Consider the following 15,922-nt stretch of genomic DNA (forward strand, 5'->3'; position numbering starts at 1 on the left):
GGGTGATGGGACAGAGTGTACTTTCAGCAAGTTCATAATGTGTAATGCCAGACTGGGAAGAATGGTCGATTCCCTAGTGGACACAGCTGCCATTCAGAAGGACCTGGTCAAGCTGCAGAAGAGGGCTGAGAAGAACCTCACAGAGTTCAGTAAAGGCAGACGTAAAGGGGTACACCTAGAATGAAATAACCTTGTGCAACAGAACAGACTGGGGACTGACTGCTACTTCCAGTGGCAGCAGTACAGTCTGCTGCTAGAAAGCTGCTTTGCAGAAAAGGACTTGGAAGTCCTGGTGAGCCACACTGTACATGAGTTAGCAGTGTGCCCTTGCAACAACTGCCCTATTCCCCCTTGCCCAACCTACTGGCCTCTATCGACAAAAGTGCAACCAGCAGATGGAGGGAAGTGATTCTTCCCTTGTGCTTGGCTGTTGTGAGACTGCATCTGGTATGTTGTGCCCAGACTTGGGCCTCCCAGAACAAGGAAGGCATTGTCGCACCACAGTAAATACAAAAGCAGCTACTAAGATGGCTAGTGGGGTCTGGACAGTCTGATGGAACTGTAAGGGTTTGCTTAGCCTTAACAGAAATTTAAGGTGAGGCTATTATAGAATCATAGAATCATAGAATAGTAAGGGTTGGAAAGGACCTTAAGATCATCTATTTCCAACCCCCCTGCCATGGGCAGGGACACCTTGCACTAAACCATGTCACCCAAGGCTCTGTCCAACCCGGCCTTGAACACCGGCGGGGATGGAGCATTCACAACTTCCTTGGGCAACCCATTCCAGTGCCTCACCACCCTCACAGTAAAGAACTTCTTCCTTATATCTAATCTAAACTTCCCCTGTTTAAGTTTGAACCCATTACCCCTTGTCCTGCCACTACAGTCCCTGATGAAGAGTCCCTCCCCAGCATCCTTGTAGGCCCCCTTCAGATACTGGAAGGCTGCTATGAGGTCTCCACGCAGCCTTCTCTTCTCCAGGCTGAACAGCCCAAACTTTCTCAGCCTGTCCTCATACGGGAGGTGCTCCAGCCCCCTTATCATCCTTGTGGCCCTCCTCTGGACTCGCTCCAACAGCTCCATGTCCTTTTTATGTTGAGGACACCAGAACCGTACGCAGTACTCCAAGTGAGGTCTCACAAGAGCAGAGTAGAGGGGCAGGATCACCTCCTTCGACCTGCTGGTCACGCTTCTTTTGATGCAGCCCAGGATACAGTTGGCTTTCTGGGCTGCAAGCGCACACTGCCGGCTCATGTTAAGCTTCTCGTCAACCAACACCCCCAAGTCCTTTTCTGCAGGGCTGCTCTGAATCTCTTCTCTGCCCAACCTGTAGCTGTGCCTGGGGTTGCCCTGACCCAGTTACAGGACCTTGCACTTGGCTTGGTTGAGCTTCATGAGGTTGGCATCAGCCCACCTCACAAGCATGTCAAGGTCCCTCTGAATGGCATCCCTTCCCTCCAGCTGTGAACCACACAGCTTGGTGTCACTGTCAAACTTGCTGAGGGTGCACTCAATCCCACTACTGTCCATATTGCCAACAAAGATGCTGAACAGGACCGGTCCCAACACTGATCCCTGAGGGATACCACTCGTTACTGTTTTCCAACTGGATATCGAGCTGTTTACCACAACTCTTTGCGTGCGGCCACCGAGCCAGTTCTTTATCCACTGAGTGCTGTCTACAGCTGTCTACAGGAAGGGTAGAGAAGATGGAAACAACTCTTCTCAGAGGGGCTCAGTAACAGAAGAAGCAATGGACATAAGTATGATGTATATTCCAGTGAAACATAAAGAAAAGCTTTTTTTACCATGCTGGTGCTCAAACACTGGAACGGAACCCCAGAGAAGTTGTTGAACCTCTGTATTTGGAGATAATCAGAACTCAAACTGCCTATGGACCCAAGCACCTGTTCTAACTGGCAGGGGCTTGGGATAGGTGACCTCTAGAGGTCTGTTCCAACCTAAGTTATTCCATAATTCTACAAGCAAGACTGGACTACTCCTTGCCTTGCCCTGTTCCTTCCTTAGGGAGTAAGAGAAGTCACTTCCTCTGAGAGAACTGGGCCCTCCACAACAAGTGAAATCTGCTTTTTAGCTGCTCCTGGAAATCTTTGCTTGGCAGTTGGCAATGATTCAACAAAAATGGGTTAACAAGGAACCTTTCACTTAACATTTCAGGCACGGCGGGAAGCTGTCTTCGTAAATTTAGTACCATGCCTTTCTTATTCTGCAATATCAACAACGTATGTAACTTTGCATCAAGGAATGACTATTCCTACTGGCTGTCCACTCCTGAACCCATGCCAATGAGTATGGCTCCTATCACTGGTGATAATATCAGACCATTCATCAGCAGGTACGGTTTTAGTTCTGCTGTGTTTGTAAAATGAGGAAGCCTGTGAAAAGTGCGTATGGTACATTATTTTTTTGGGAAAGGCTTTTAATCTGTACATTTTTGTTTTCTGCCTTTAAATTTAAAGTCTGAGTTCCTTTGGTGAAGTGTTTCAAAGTATGCATGTTTTCAGGTTAGACTTTGATCAAAAATAAATCCATTTGGAGGGAAACCCAAACAAATCAAGTAGTCTATTTTGAGTCTAATGCAAATGAAAAGATTTACTTTGAAATGTTGTTTTGCAAAAGTTATGATGTACTTTGAATGAGAAAAAGTTTTGAATTTATTCACAATTCTTGTCCAGAACACTTCTGGTTTTTGACTAGCCATAGCTAGAAGCTTTTCAGGGCTCAATTTTCTTTTGTTTGAAAATGGTAGCATTTTTATCGTACACTAGGCTGCCAGACTTCTTCCGTTGTTTTGGACATACTGCTTGAATACAGCCATTGTTGTATGAATTAAAGGAAGCAGTTGCAAAATCAATCATCTATTTTTTAATAATTCCAGATTCTTTGCTAGCATAAAGTGTGGCATGTAACTGTTCTGCATCAATCCAACATGTCAGACTTTTGGTCCATATTAAATTTCAAGACCTCTAGCAAAAGCTGTCCTGGCATTATATGCCCAGTGCTGAAGGCGGAGGTGTGAGAAGAGGGTGGTGAACTGTACCACTGTCATTAGATAAGAATCTGACAAGGAATATCCAATTTATAGCATAATTGATAATTGTTAGAGCTAGATAGGCATTACTTTGATTCCTCTCATTGCTTCTAATCTGTATCAGCTCTTGCTGATCCCTCTTCCTGCCATGTAAAGTGAATGGGAGTGGAGATTGCTGTTATTGTTTTCTTGGGTCTGTATAAACCATCCAAGAGAAAGGACAATTCAGATCATCAGTGGGTTGTAGTCTTGACATCTTGGTTTGTTCAAAAAGCTATTTGGCTCTCCTGCAAAATATTTGATTTTTTTTTTGCATAATAGAATCCATCTTGTGTCTTGTACTCTATACTCTGTTTTTGGCTTAGTGCTGTAAAAATTGGTATGCCTTGAAAATGAGTGAGCAGATTGAGAGCAAGATTGTCAAGACAGCCTATAGTTTTTGTTGGTCTTATTATTTCGGTTGTTCATTGGATGTGAGTGGAAGGAGCTTGACTTACAGCAAAATTCAAATGACCAACCTCTGAAATTCATGTCGCTTTTATGCATTCCCTGATCAAGCACCCAAAATAACCTTTAACAATCACTTATGAAACTCTTTCTCAAGGAGGTACCCACCAACATTTTGCCTTATCTTATGCAGATAGAGTAGCTTTTGCACTGTAAAAATGTATATGTGTGTGTGTGTTTGTGTATATGTATATGTAGTGTATATGTATATGTAATGTATATGTATATACACACACGTGTATGTGTGCAGCTATGTGTATATGGGTTTTTCATCTTTTAGCCATAACAGAGAGTGAGATAATTGGTAATACGCATTTTTTAAACCAGCAAGGAATCTGAGAAGGCCATTCTTTCCATTTATTTTATTAGTTGAGGCTTTTAAACCAGCAGCTTTCCCAGTCCAAAAGTTGAAAAGGTATGGAAGTGTCACTTGCAGCCTTGGGTCATGGGACTTCTTTTCATGTAAGGCCTTCCACTGAAATACCAGAAATCTCTTGAAGCAAAGCAGAGCTCCAGGAACAGAAGCAGCTTTACATTCTTCTTTTAACTTACTCTTTCATCAATGTGTTTCTTAAAATAACTGTCTTTCTTCTGCACTAAAGATGAAGGCAGTAGGTATGAAAGCAGTCTTCACAAGTCAGAAATAGAAGGCTTTAATTCTGAATTCCTTTGCTTCTGTGCCTTTCCAGTATCCAACTTAATCCATTTTGCACTTAATTCTTTCCACTACTCTGATAACAGGAATCGGACTGTTTAGTTCTGTTTTGAATCATTTTCATCATTGCTAACTGCAGTAGGCAATTTAAGCATTGTAAAAAAGAAAATGGATTATATCTACCAAATTCTTTATTACCAGCTCCCATATTAAAATTTCCAGCCCAACTCACATTTGTTATGCTTCTCCTGTGAAGGCATGATTGGTCGTTGGATTATTCAGTAACATAGCAGTTCTGAGACACAGTGAATTCATCTGAAGTAAAAGAACTGGTGCTGCACAGCTTTCTGAAGAGTTGCTTTCAAGTTCATTGTTCAAGTTACTTTGCTAGAAGTCTCTTACTGGAGATAAATACCACAACTGTAAATAAAAGCCAGTTTCAAGGAAAATGCATCGGGAAGAGTTTGAATTAGATTAGATTAGCAGTAATTACCCTTGTAAGACATTTTCCAGAGAGAGGGCTTTCTTTCTGGAAGTTACTCAGGGCTATGTTTAGGATGATGAATTGCTGTTACTTCTCTTTGATCTCAGTAGACCACTTTTAATTGATACTTGCGGAGTTACAATGTTTTGCTATTTTCCTGTCACGTTCATGACACTGAGTGCTTTTAGAAACTACAGTACAAATGGGACTAGAAAAACACAAATATACGTAAGTATTCAGATAAGAGATTTCTTGTTCTTTGCTCATAGGAAGGCTGATAGGAGTAACACTTAATAGTTAAGCTGTCCCAAAATAGAAAAAACAGTTGTTTTTCTAAATGAAACATTTTAGTTTTCCTTTTTTTCTGAAGGTGACAACATTTTCTAATTCAAGATTTCTCAATGAAAGTCACTTCTGAAAAAAGAAGTAGTATTAATCCTCAAGTGCATGTAGCTCATTCATGTCTTCGTCTTTCTAGATGCTCTGTGTGTGAAGCTCCTGCTATGGTAATAGCTGTTCACAGTCAAACAATTCAAATACCGCCATGTCCTGAAGGCTGGAGTTCGCTTTGGATTGGTTACTCCTTTGTCATGGTGAGTGCACTGGGGCATACTCTGAGCTGAGAAAAGCATTTGTTTCAGGCATTTGATCTACACTCCTGCTCTGAGAAAGTTAATATCTGACTATGCCTTCGGAGGGCATTAGACCTCTATCCTTTCTGGTGTCATTAAAAAGATTCTGGCTAATTACTAAATGAGAACGATATGGTGGCAATTAGTTGTTCACTTTTGGGGAAAGGCACACAGCTTGCTCTCTTGTTTGCAGCTCCAGGGCAGAATCCAAGTGCTGAGTAAATGAAGAAATAAGCATAATTTTCCATTGTCCTTTTACATCTATGTTGCAGTAGCTTCCTAGAGTGGTAGCATGTCACTGCCTGTCCTCTTCCCATTTTTTTGATGAATAAGCCTTCAGTTTTCAAATGGCGTTTTTGACCTTTTATCCAGTTTCTTCAGCTGTATCTATACTAGTAAAATAAATAGTGCTAACGAGTGGCCTGGAAGAACTGCTCTGTAGTCCTCCGCAGTGGTTTGTTAGCATGCTTCCTGTCATGCTCACAGCCTATATCAACAGGCACTTTCCCTGCCAGGCAAAGTCTGGGCATGGTCTGAGAAACAGCATGGATCCAGAGCTGTTAGCAGTCAGCAGTAGGAGAGAGGCCACTGTGATGTGCGACGGGAACTGGGTTAAGCTATTCAGATATAAACAATACCAGTCTGTATGCCTTTTTGGACAGAGAGCTGTCCTTGGCTTGTTGCTAGCATAGAGTTAGCTTGGGTCTTACTGCCAGTCCTGTAGGATTTCTGTGCCTACAGGTGCCCTGAAGTTGATGTTGCTGGTGTGTTGTACTGCCATTAAGTGAAAGAACCTAGTGCCACCTCTGGTTCCTTCAGCTCCACCTTCTTGCTTCTCCTTAAGCTAGCCCTTCTCTGACTGATGCTTTTGCGTTTTTCTAGCACACCAGTGCTGGTGCGGAGGGCTCTGGCCAGGCCCTGGCGTCTCCTGGTTCCTGCCTAGAGGAGTTTCGCAGCGCTCCTTTCATTGAATGCCATGGCCGGGGCACCTGCAATTATTATGCAAATGCTTACAGCTTCTGGCTTGCCACTATAGAAAGGAATGAGATGTTCAAGTAAGTTCATGATTTATTTATCAGTATTTGAGATTCAGTCAAGCCATTTCCCTGAATAAGAGAAGTATTGTTTGAATGTAATACATGTTTCAAGCATGGGCTGCACCCCAGCCTCGTTAGTATACACAGTTAATGATTTTCGTAACAAAAAGAAATTGTAATAGCTTTTGAGGAAATTAATGAATGTATCTTCCCTTAGTGTCATTTGTACCTGGCATTTTTCTTTTCAGAATAATCTAACAGTGTTTTCATTTCCGCTGTGTTGAATTGTATTCACTGAGTCATAACTGGGATAGGCTGACACACTGGCCGAAATTAAGTTAAAATACAGCATTCCGCCTGGTGGATGTTAACATGTAATAGAACCACTTGAAATTTGCACAGGTGTTGAACTAAGTGAGCTGAACAATTATTTACTTTTCCCTAATATTGGAGGAAGTATGTATGAGTAAAATGCAGCTGTAGGCAGACGCCTTAGGCATTTCTTCAGTCCTGCTGAGGTTCTGATTTCAGGAATTAAGTGGTAGTAGGCTTTGTTCTGGTCTCCCACACATAAGCATTTTTCAATACAGTCTAATTTGTTCCATATGAATTTTATTATTATATTAGCATATAGACCATTTCCCAGGTCTGCACAGCTTACCTGATGAGCAGACATTCCTCTGGAGTTCTGGCAAGGACCCTCTTCTACCACAGTCCAGGATGCTGCTCCTGGTACCCTTCATCTGGTACCTTTCATCTCTTCATGTTTCCTAGATCTGTGAATGCTTCTCAGCCTGTCTCATTCAAAATGAAGCAGGTTGTTTAGCCAGTTTTGACTATGTGTCTATGTGTTCTACTTACTCAGCTGTCAACTGACTAAGTAGAAAAATTGAGCATTGGGAATGATTATCACTGGGGCTGTGATAATCTCATCAACCAGAAAAGCTACTGAAAGAGCCCGTTTGCCCATTTGCTTACACTGGGGTAAGCACTGGCTCCCTAGAAAAGAGAAAAGCTGGTCAGAGGAAAATTCAGAGGAGTCAGCACTACTGTTGTTTGTATTCATTGCGTCCTACCCAGAGACCTGTCAACTTCGTACCCTTTTCTGGAGACAAACTGTATTTCAAATTAATAAAATAATTCCGGATCAGGGGACCTGTCCTACCATCATGATTCACAAATACTCATCATTTTCCTATAAACTTATCATCTTTTTTGAAGAAAAGTGTTAAATGTAAGCACACTTGTGTCTGAAAATGCTAAATTTCCAGTTGCATAACCTTATGATAGGTTAGAGAGTAAAGATTTTGGTTTGTCTTTTCTATAGTATATCGCATAATTTGTTTTCTGGCTTTTCGTTTTTGTGTAGTCACAAGAGTTAGCAGATACTCATGAACAGTCAAATGTCTTCAGTTTCTTTGCCTACTTTTTTTCTACTACTCAAATTCCAGCATGTTCTTAAATTGCTGATTAAACAGGTTGTACCTTTTGGTTAAGAAAATGTTCAGCCTTGTGACAGAACTGAATTCTAAACTGGAAGTGATCAATGTTTAAAACTAATCTTGTGATAGTTTGTGACCAAAAGTGAATATACATTGGAGAACTTAGGGACACCTTCTTAATTCAGCACAGCTTAAAGAGGCACTTGGCTGCATGCAAAGTTTGTGTTGTCAGTTCTAAACCTGAAAACTAACTGTTGATATCAACAATTGCTAATGGGCCTTTTCATTTCTTTAACAGGAAACCGACTCCCTCAACTTTGAAAGCAGGGGATCTGCGCTCAAACGTTAGCCGTTGTCAAGTCTGTATGAGAAAAACATAATGACTTTTGAATTTCAACTAATTTCACACAATATGGTGCTATTCGTTTAACAGCAATGAAGCCTAGACATATATCATATGTACCTCATTGTTGTCCAATATGAAAACAGTAAAGTGCCTTTTAGGAACTTGCATAACTAACACACACTGCTTTACTGGCCCTGTCCTTGCTGAAGAAGAAAAGAGACAACAAAGATAAGCTTCAAACGTTGATATGCCAAATGGCACTTTTGATCAAAATATATGTATTTTTTATATAAATGCAATGCACTGATAGAATAAAAAGTCAGCATTTATCCAGAAAAAATGCAAAGGTGCTAGGAGGTATGCAGTTCTGCCTTATACTGTTTGACCCCCCTTTCTCATTCTTGTATTATATATTTAGATTCATTTTTCTTCCCCAGATAAGTTTGTTGTTACCGTTATCTAGGTGTCTCAAAATCCCAGACTCTTGGGTATGTACTTATTGTTCCTGTACAAAGCAATACTAATGTAAAAAAGAGTTTTGGGATTACAGACTGTGGTTAAGCAACATGTAACCGTTTTTTTCACAACATAGAGTGCCATCCTGCAAACCTTTGCTTCTGTTTGTAGTCTTTAGTGCTGTTGGTTTTAACGGGACTACATCTGGAAGAGATTGCCTATTGGTTTCCCAAATAGGCGAGTAAGTGTTTCTGCCATGTTGGTACTATGCAGCTTCTTTATGCAGTAGAACAAACTTTCCTGTGGAATAAAGAATGATCCAGCAATGGTCAAGAAAAAATATATATATAAATATTTTAGTAATTTATATAGATATCGACCATTAGGCAAATCAAGCTCTGAGTTTATAATTTCAAAAAGAAGCTTGCAAAAGATTTCTTCTTTTCAGTGTCATGAATTAGGTGTTAAATGCCAAAATATGATGTGAAATGTTCATTTTACAATAGGCCGTTTCAATGCTGAAGTTGCAGAGACTGAACCCAGGTTAACAGCTATTTGTGTTTATTATAGTAAATCCTGCTTTAAGCTTATAGTCTTTATTCTGTATTTAATATTTTTCAGGGTTTTAAACACTACTCACACACTGAATGACTTGATTTTGAAAAGTATAAGGCCTTAATTTTGTTAATATTGTGCCAAAAAAATTCTTCAAAGTGGCCTCAGAAATATTTCTAAAGAATTTCTATGCAATGATACCGTTGTTTGAGCACATCTGTGTCCAAAAGTGTTTTATAGACTATTACCATGCAAATACCAAAGGATTTTTGCAAATGCCAAGGCCTTTGTGTATTTTCTTACATGTGTATTTCTTAAGAATTCAAGTTTGTAATAAAACTATTTCTGTAAAAAAAAAAAAAAAACCAGAAGAAAAGAAAAAGTTTTTACTAATTTGTTATTAGCATTCATTTACAGCAATGAATAATTTTTAATAAGCCACCAATAAATGCACAAGCTTGATGCAATCCTAGATTATTTTTGTTTTGCACATCTCTCAGATGTACAAAGCATCTTCCAAAGGGGAAAACAGGACACAGTATCAACACCTCCACTGCTATCTTCTGAGAACTGGTACTAATAGACAAAACAGGGGTTATGTGTCTGTTACTGAAATGTGCTTGATGTGAACATGTTACAAAAATCTGCTAACCTCATCTTAGCTCATGGGAAGCAATCAGGTTATACGCATTTTTCACTCTTCCCTGGAATTTTCATGTACAAAGCAGAATTGAATTATACAGGATAAAAATTAAATGTCTCGTATAATTTTGCTTGTAAGTGGGCAAGGTGAATCTTGGCTCTGGTTGCTTGAAGAGGAAATGGACCGTGATATCTTTTTCCTTGGCAAAGGCACAGAAGTTGTTAATGTTTCATGTTGTTTTCCAAAATTTGTGAAGAGGCTGCTGCTGCTGTTCTGAGCTCACTTGCACTAAAATCCTTGAGGATTGTCTGGCCAAATGGCTGAGGAGGGCCTCTGTATAGAAATTGGCCACTTCCTTTGGCGCTGATTCTTAGCTCTCATGGAAGTTTTGACAGATGATCATTTTATTTATAAGTCACCAGTCCTCACAAAGTCCCTTACCAGAGTGTAAAATACCAGAGTCTGATTATGTCTAATCAGCCTGATGCAGGGTTTTCCAAAGTGCCACTCGTTATTCAGAAGAAGAGGAAAACACTATGCTAAGGGCGATTCATTGTGGCCTCTAGGAAGAATTAAGCAGACATTCAGCCTGCTCTAACTCAGAGGATCCAGGTTGCTGCTCAGGCTTTTTAATTGCACTCTACAGCTTATCTCCTGGTCAGCTAGGGATTTAATTTTCTTAATTTGAATTGTCTCAGAACTGCCAGACAGTTGAATTTATAAAGTCCTTCATGTATGTCTAAATCAAACCTGTGCATAAGAATATAATTCCTTTTGCTAATGAAGGGACTACTCACTGCAGCTGGCCATGTACTAACCTGTGTTTTCTCAACTAGAAGCCTTTTGGAAACAAGGTCATACGAAAATGTTCAAAACCTGTTTGAACTATAGTTTGATGTCTTAATTCTATAGTAATAATTATTTGTTCCATGACCTCCAGCTCATAAAAATACCTAAACCATTGTCATGCTAAAGATGCTATTTCTACTTAAGTCAGCGAGTAAACGTTTCAGTGGTTATCAAATACCAATCAGATCTATTGAAAATGGTGTGAATGCTGGAGTTTGATGCCCTGGGTGAGGAAGAGCCCATGTACTAATGTGGAAAAGAAGTGTGAAACACTTTCTTGCTTTCACAAATCTGTAACTACCCCATATTCCATCATTTATGGCCAGCATTGTAGCTACATACCGTTTGTTGTGTGAACAGGCAACTGCAAACACATCATTTGTTAAAATTGCCTTGCATAAGCTCAAATTTCAGGAGAAAGCTTTCCTAAAGAAGTACAGCTTGTTTGGTAGGCCTGTCTGTTTTTGAATGCAGTACTTGAAGAATAACTTTCATGACCCAAATAAATACATTTCTAAACCAGGAGGTGGTGCCCTTGCTCTCTTTATGGTAAGATTGGTACTAACAACTACACTAACAAAGGCCTTGTTCCTAATCCACTAAAATGTCAAGCAGCCTGACAGTTCTCTGTTTTCCGAAGTCTCTGTCTCTTTTCTGACGTGTTCCTTCTGAGATAGGAATGGAGCAGTCTTCAGTAAAAAAAAAAAAAAGAATTAAAAAACCTATACATAGACAATATAAAAATAGAATATAATGGAATAATCCAATATATATTTTGACACAAATGATCTCTTAGCCTGTGTGTGTCTGTTCTGATAGATGTACATTTAGTTTATAATTATATCTTTTATCCTTTCCATAGTGGCAACTTCGTTGATGAAACGTACTTCTTTCTATGAAACAGTACTTCTGAGAACAATATCCCCCTAGTAGGCTCTCAGAAAAGTGATTGTATTAGAGCCGTGCCTTTATATGACTGAAATCGTAAAGCTGCATGACTTCTTCAGAATTCCTTTCCTACTTTTCATGTTTTACAAATCCTGGGTAATCTGCACTAACTACATAAGGCAGAACATAAAGACGTAAAACAGAGACAGGCATGTGGGTCTCGGAGAGCCCACTAAACCCAGTAAACAAAAAATCATAGAATCATGGAACCATCGAATGGTTTGGGTTGGAAGGGACCTTAAAGACCATCTAGCTCCAGCTGCCATGGACAGGGACACCTTCCACTAGAGCAGGTTGCTCCAAGCCCCTGTGTCCAACCTGGCCTTGAACACTGCCACGGATGGGGCAGCCACAGCTTCTCTGGGCAACCTGTGCCTGTGCCTCACCACCCTCACAGTGAAGAATTTCTTCCTAATATCCAATGTAACTCTACCCTCTTACAACTGGCACAAAGAAATACCATTGGCAATTTGAAATCACAGGTGTCTTGGTACCTGCCTGTATTTCTGTCCCTTGCTCTGGTATCGGTGGCTGGCTATGCCTGCACTTGCGCCTTCGGAAGGAGTCCAGCAGCCTTCTGCCTGAGGCTGCAGCAGAGATTCCTCTTTGCTGTTCATGGCAGCTTGTTTCTATCTCTTCATACAGAAATAGCCTTTCTTACAAACCTCACATTCAGAATTAGATAACACTGAGAACATGAGACCGGTGTGGATCCTTCTATGCATAAATCAGGCTGAGGCTACTGCCAAGACCAGTAATGGTCTGGGATATAATTAATCATTATTAGGAAAAGAACTACCCAGTGGCCACATGGAAACAGCCTCTCTGCTTCCAGGCTGAGGTAAGACAAGAGAGAAGGAAATCATTCCACCCATCCATTAATTACAGTATAGTTTATTTAGTAAGATCTTGGTATTAATTGTGTTTGTAATATTGGGGGAGGTCTGTACAGCATAATTATAAATAAAATAATATGCAAACTTGTAGCACTAACAGCTGAGCAAGAAGTACCACATGTTCTTTGTGAAAAATGTACTAGCCGTCAGAACAACCTCAAAAATAATTTAGAATCATAGAATGCTTCTATGATAATAGAATTTTCTGAAAATACAATTTTTTTAAACCATTCTCTTCATTCAGAATGTCAGGAGAAAGTCCTTCCAAAAAATGCAAGGAGGGAGTGTGTGTGGTTTTGGTTATTTCTCTCTAGCAAACAATATGCTTATTGTGTTGCTTGAGGTGTTAATACCTGTGGGAGGATAAATCAGTATGACTTTTCATGAACCCTGAAAAGCTTCCTAAGGTAAAGATATTTCACCCAGCCAGGCGTCCTGACACCACCTTCTATCTTCAGCTCCCACTGTAGAGGATGTTACTCTGAGCTGAATATTCCTACTTATATTTCACTGTTGATTTGTAAAGATATATTCCTTTCCAGCTTCTTACTGTCTTAAGACAGTGTTGCTTTTCTGTAAACAATCAAAAGATGTACAAATGTCTGAATCTTTTAGTTTTACATGTTAGAGACCTGCCTTCATTTTCCTCTGACTATATGCAGTCAGCTGTATTTATTATAATTGGCATGCAGAGGACAGAAGACTTGACAAAGTGAAAGTTATAGATGGAACATGATCATTTGATGCTCTGTCAACTCCTGTCTTGCCTAAGAAAACATGTTACATTTAATGCGGAATTGTGGCAGGCTTCATTTGTCATCTCAGCTCTATGAAGTATGATTTACTCTGTAGTAAATAAACACGTCAAATGGCTTGGGCAGGGGAGAAAGTCCTTGTAAAACAGTTTAAAGAGCATTGATCAATCGTTTTTATTATTATTAGCGCACAGCTTTTAGACCAGTGTTACTCCCTGTATGCTTCACTGTAACGTACCTCTCAGGCTCGCACCATAGTGGTCATTTCTCGCCCTCAGTTCCTGGAAGAGGTGCAAAGCGGAGAGTGCTAGCACGTGCCCGATGCTATCTTCTGCTATCAAAGCTTTTGTTATCTTTGTGGGCTAGTAGCTGGCAGTGGAAGATGTTCCCCTCTTCCTATTTCATCTAAATAATTACAGCATTTTTTCCAGCCTAATTTTGGACGTGAACCTGTTTGAGAGATGAGATCAAAGTGTCAGCAAAATTATAGGGACTTGAAATGCAATCATAGGAATCCCACGTTGAGAATTGTTTCTGCATACCGCTTTCAAAAATGTATCTGGGAATCCCCATGCTAGCTGTGCTGTCAAACACCGACTGACTTCCCGGGCAGTCCCAGGGAGTATCAGTTTATAGTTCTGTTGACATCTATGTTATCCTCCTGTTATGCTAGCATGGATGTGCTGCAGTGTCTGCAGGAACTCTTGGTGGGTGAGAAGGTGAGTACCAGAAGTGAATGAACTCTTGGTAGTTCAACAGGCACATCTACAAATGAAATGATTGTTTGCTCTCATTTTCACACAGACTGACTACAGCTTTTTCACAGATTTTTTGACCACCCTTGATAAGCAATTGGGAACTGTTGACCATCTCCGTTCAAAGCTAATACCATCCAGGCCCTGTAGCATTCTCCCTGAACTAAGGAAATGGTCTGGCCCAGGGCAGTGAAAGATATACCGTCTTATTCCCAGCCCTCCCTTTCCCAATAAAAAAAAAAAACATAGAAAAGAAGTGCTGGCCTTCCAATAAAAATACACCGCAGCTCTCCTCCTCCTCTCTTCAAAGGTAAATCTTACTTCAGTGATAGATGGTGACCTGTTTAAAATGGGAGAGAAAAATCTGAAATGGAAATTTGAGAAAATACTATCTAGATTCTATATACATTTTATAACAACAGTTGCTCAGAGTAAGAAAGGCAATATCTGAAATGCTCTGAACATCTACAGTTATGAGGGAATTTGAGGAATTCCCTATAAAGATGGGGATTTCTTAACAGGAAAGCTATAGAAGTTTTGAAGGCCAAATTAAAAAAAAAACCAAACAGAATCACACTGGCTGAGTAGAACAAAACCTTATATATTTGAAATAAAAATCATCAGATTCTGAAGATCACTGTGACTGCTAGTGGTGCAAACCAGAAGCACAGCATTCCTAGAGGAAGCCACTGCGACCTGAGGATCACAGGTGCGAATAATTCTGCAGTGAGAATAATTGGGATTCTGCTCAGATGAGGTGCTCTGGAGCAACTGCAAGCGTTCACTCACAGCCATTTCCTTTTTCAGAGACCTGACCTAAAAAGCTGAGTAGGACTTACTAATCGAAGCCTGGGATTGTCTGAGAGGACATTTGTGAAGAGGATCTGTTAACTGGCCAAGCAATTGATTCACCACTACAGAAAAAATGAGCTCTTCTGTGTAGTTTTGGTACCGACATATTTTTTGCTATTTTTTGTCTTCATCTGTCATATCAGATGAATATATCCAACACACATATATTAATAACTATTAGGAAGAGGTAGATTTCTTTCTAGAAACACACAGTACAGTGGAAATTGTTTAACTTTTCCTCCTCTTTTTCAGCCAAATTGCAGAGAATCACAAAGAGAGAGAGAGAGAAATTTTGTAGTTGTTTGCTCTTGCAAGGCACTGAACCTGACCCCTCAGGAATGTGTAGGAGAGGAAATGAAAAGCAGACGTGGGAAGCTGAAAAAGCTGCACTTCTCCTCTATCATTAAGTATATAATAAGGTAGATTACATCAGTTGTTGGCCTAGTCTCCCTGGTGAACAGGTGTCATAGATACACCACTGTCTAATCAAATATTAACTCATCATGTGGCAGCAAGTACTAGGAGAGGGAACATGTAAGACCATCTACCTCCTTTCACATGCGGCCAACTCTTCCATGAGGCACTAAGGTTTAGCAGAGGACATTCTTATCATTCTTACGGAGTTAACCTAGTTTTATATAGTTGCATAGACTTGTGACAACAAATTTTTTTCTGCTTCCTATAACAAAAGTACCTTGGATGCTAATATATGAAGAGCCACAAACTCAGACAAAAGGTTATGTTTATGTATGTATCTATAAAGTTAACCCACAGGAGTTTAGTAGTAACTGTCTCCAACTATTAGTTAGAATAAACTGATATACAAGACTTTTGATTCATATATTTCTACATTGCAAATAAATGCCATTTCTCTCAGTTTACAAGCAGGAAAAATAGGAATGAAATTACATGTAGTTAGTTAGAAAAGAAGTCAGTCCTTAACTCCTGCGCTGGGCCTGTCCCTGCCTGTCTGCCCCAAAGAGGGCATTCCTGAACAGGGGTGGGGAAAAGAAATACTTGTTTGGTTTTTCCGTATTCCCTTGCATTTGTTAAAC

At 40.0% G+C, this 15,922-nt stretch overlaps 1 protein-coding gene across 1 annotated transcript in view; it reads left to right on the top strand.

The window, feature by feature from the left end:
• Nucleotides 1-11,184, top strand: part of COL4A1 (collagen type IV alpha 1 chain) — a 124,487-nt gene extending 113,303 nt beyond the window's left edge. The window contains exons 49-52 of the mRNA XM_030477905.1: nt 2,182-2,359; nt 5,180-5,294; nt 6,216-6,388; nt 8,111-11,184. Coding sequence (XP_030333765.1) covers nt 2,182-2,359; nt 5,180-5,294; nt 6,216-6,388; nt 8,111-8,192 — 548 coding nt within the window. The 3' untranslated portion in view covers nt 8,193-11,184. The remainder of the gene's footprint in view (nt 1-2,181; nt 2,360-5,179; nt 5,295-6,215; nt 6,389-8,110) is intronic.
• The last annotated feature ends 4,738 nt before the right edge of the window (nt 11,185-15,922 follow it).

Source organism: Strigops habroptila, chromosome 2 (assembly GCF_004027225.2).
Source record: "Strigops habroptila isolate Jane chromosome 2, bStrHab1.2.pri, whole genome shotgun sequence".
NCBI classification, from domain to species: Eukaryota; Metazoa; Chordata; class Aves; order Psittaciformes; family Psittacidae; genus Strigops; species Strigops habroptila.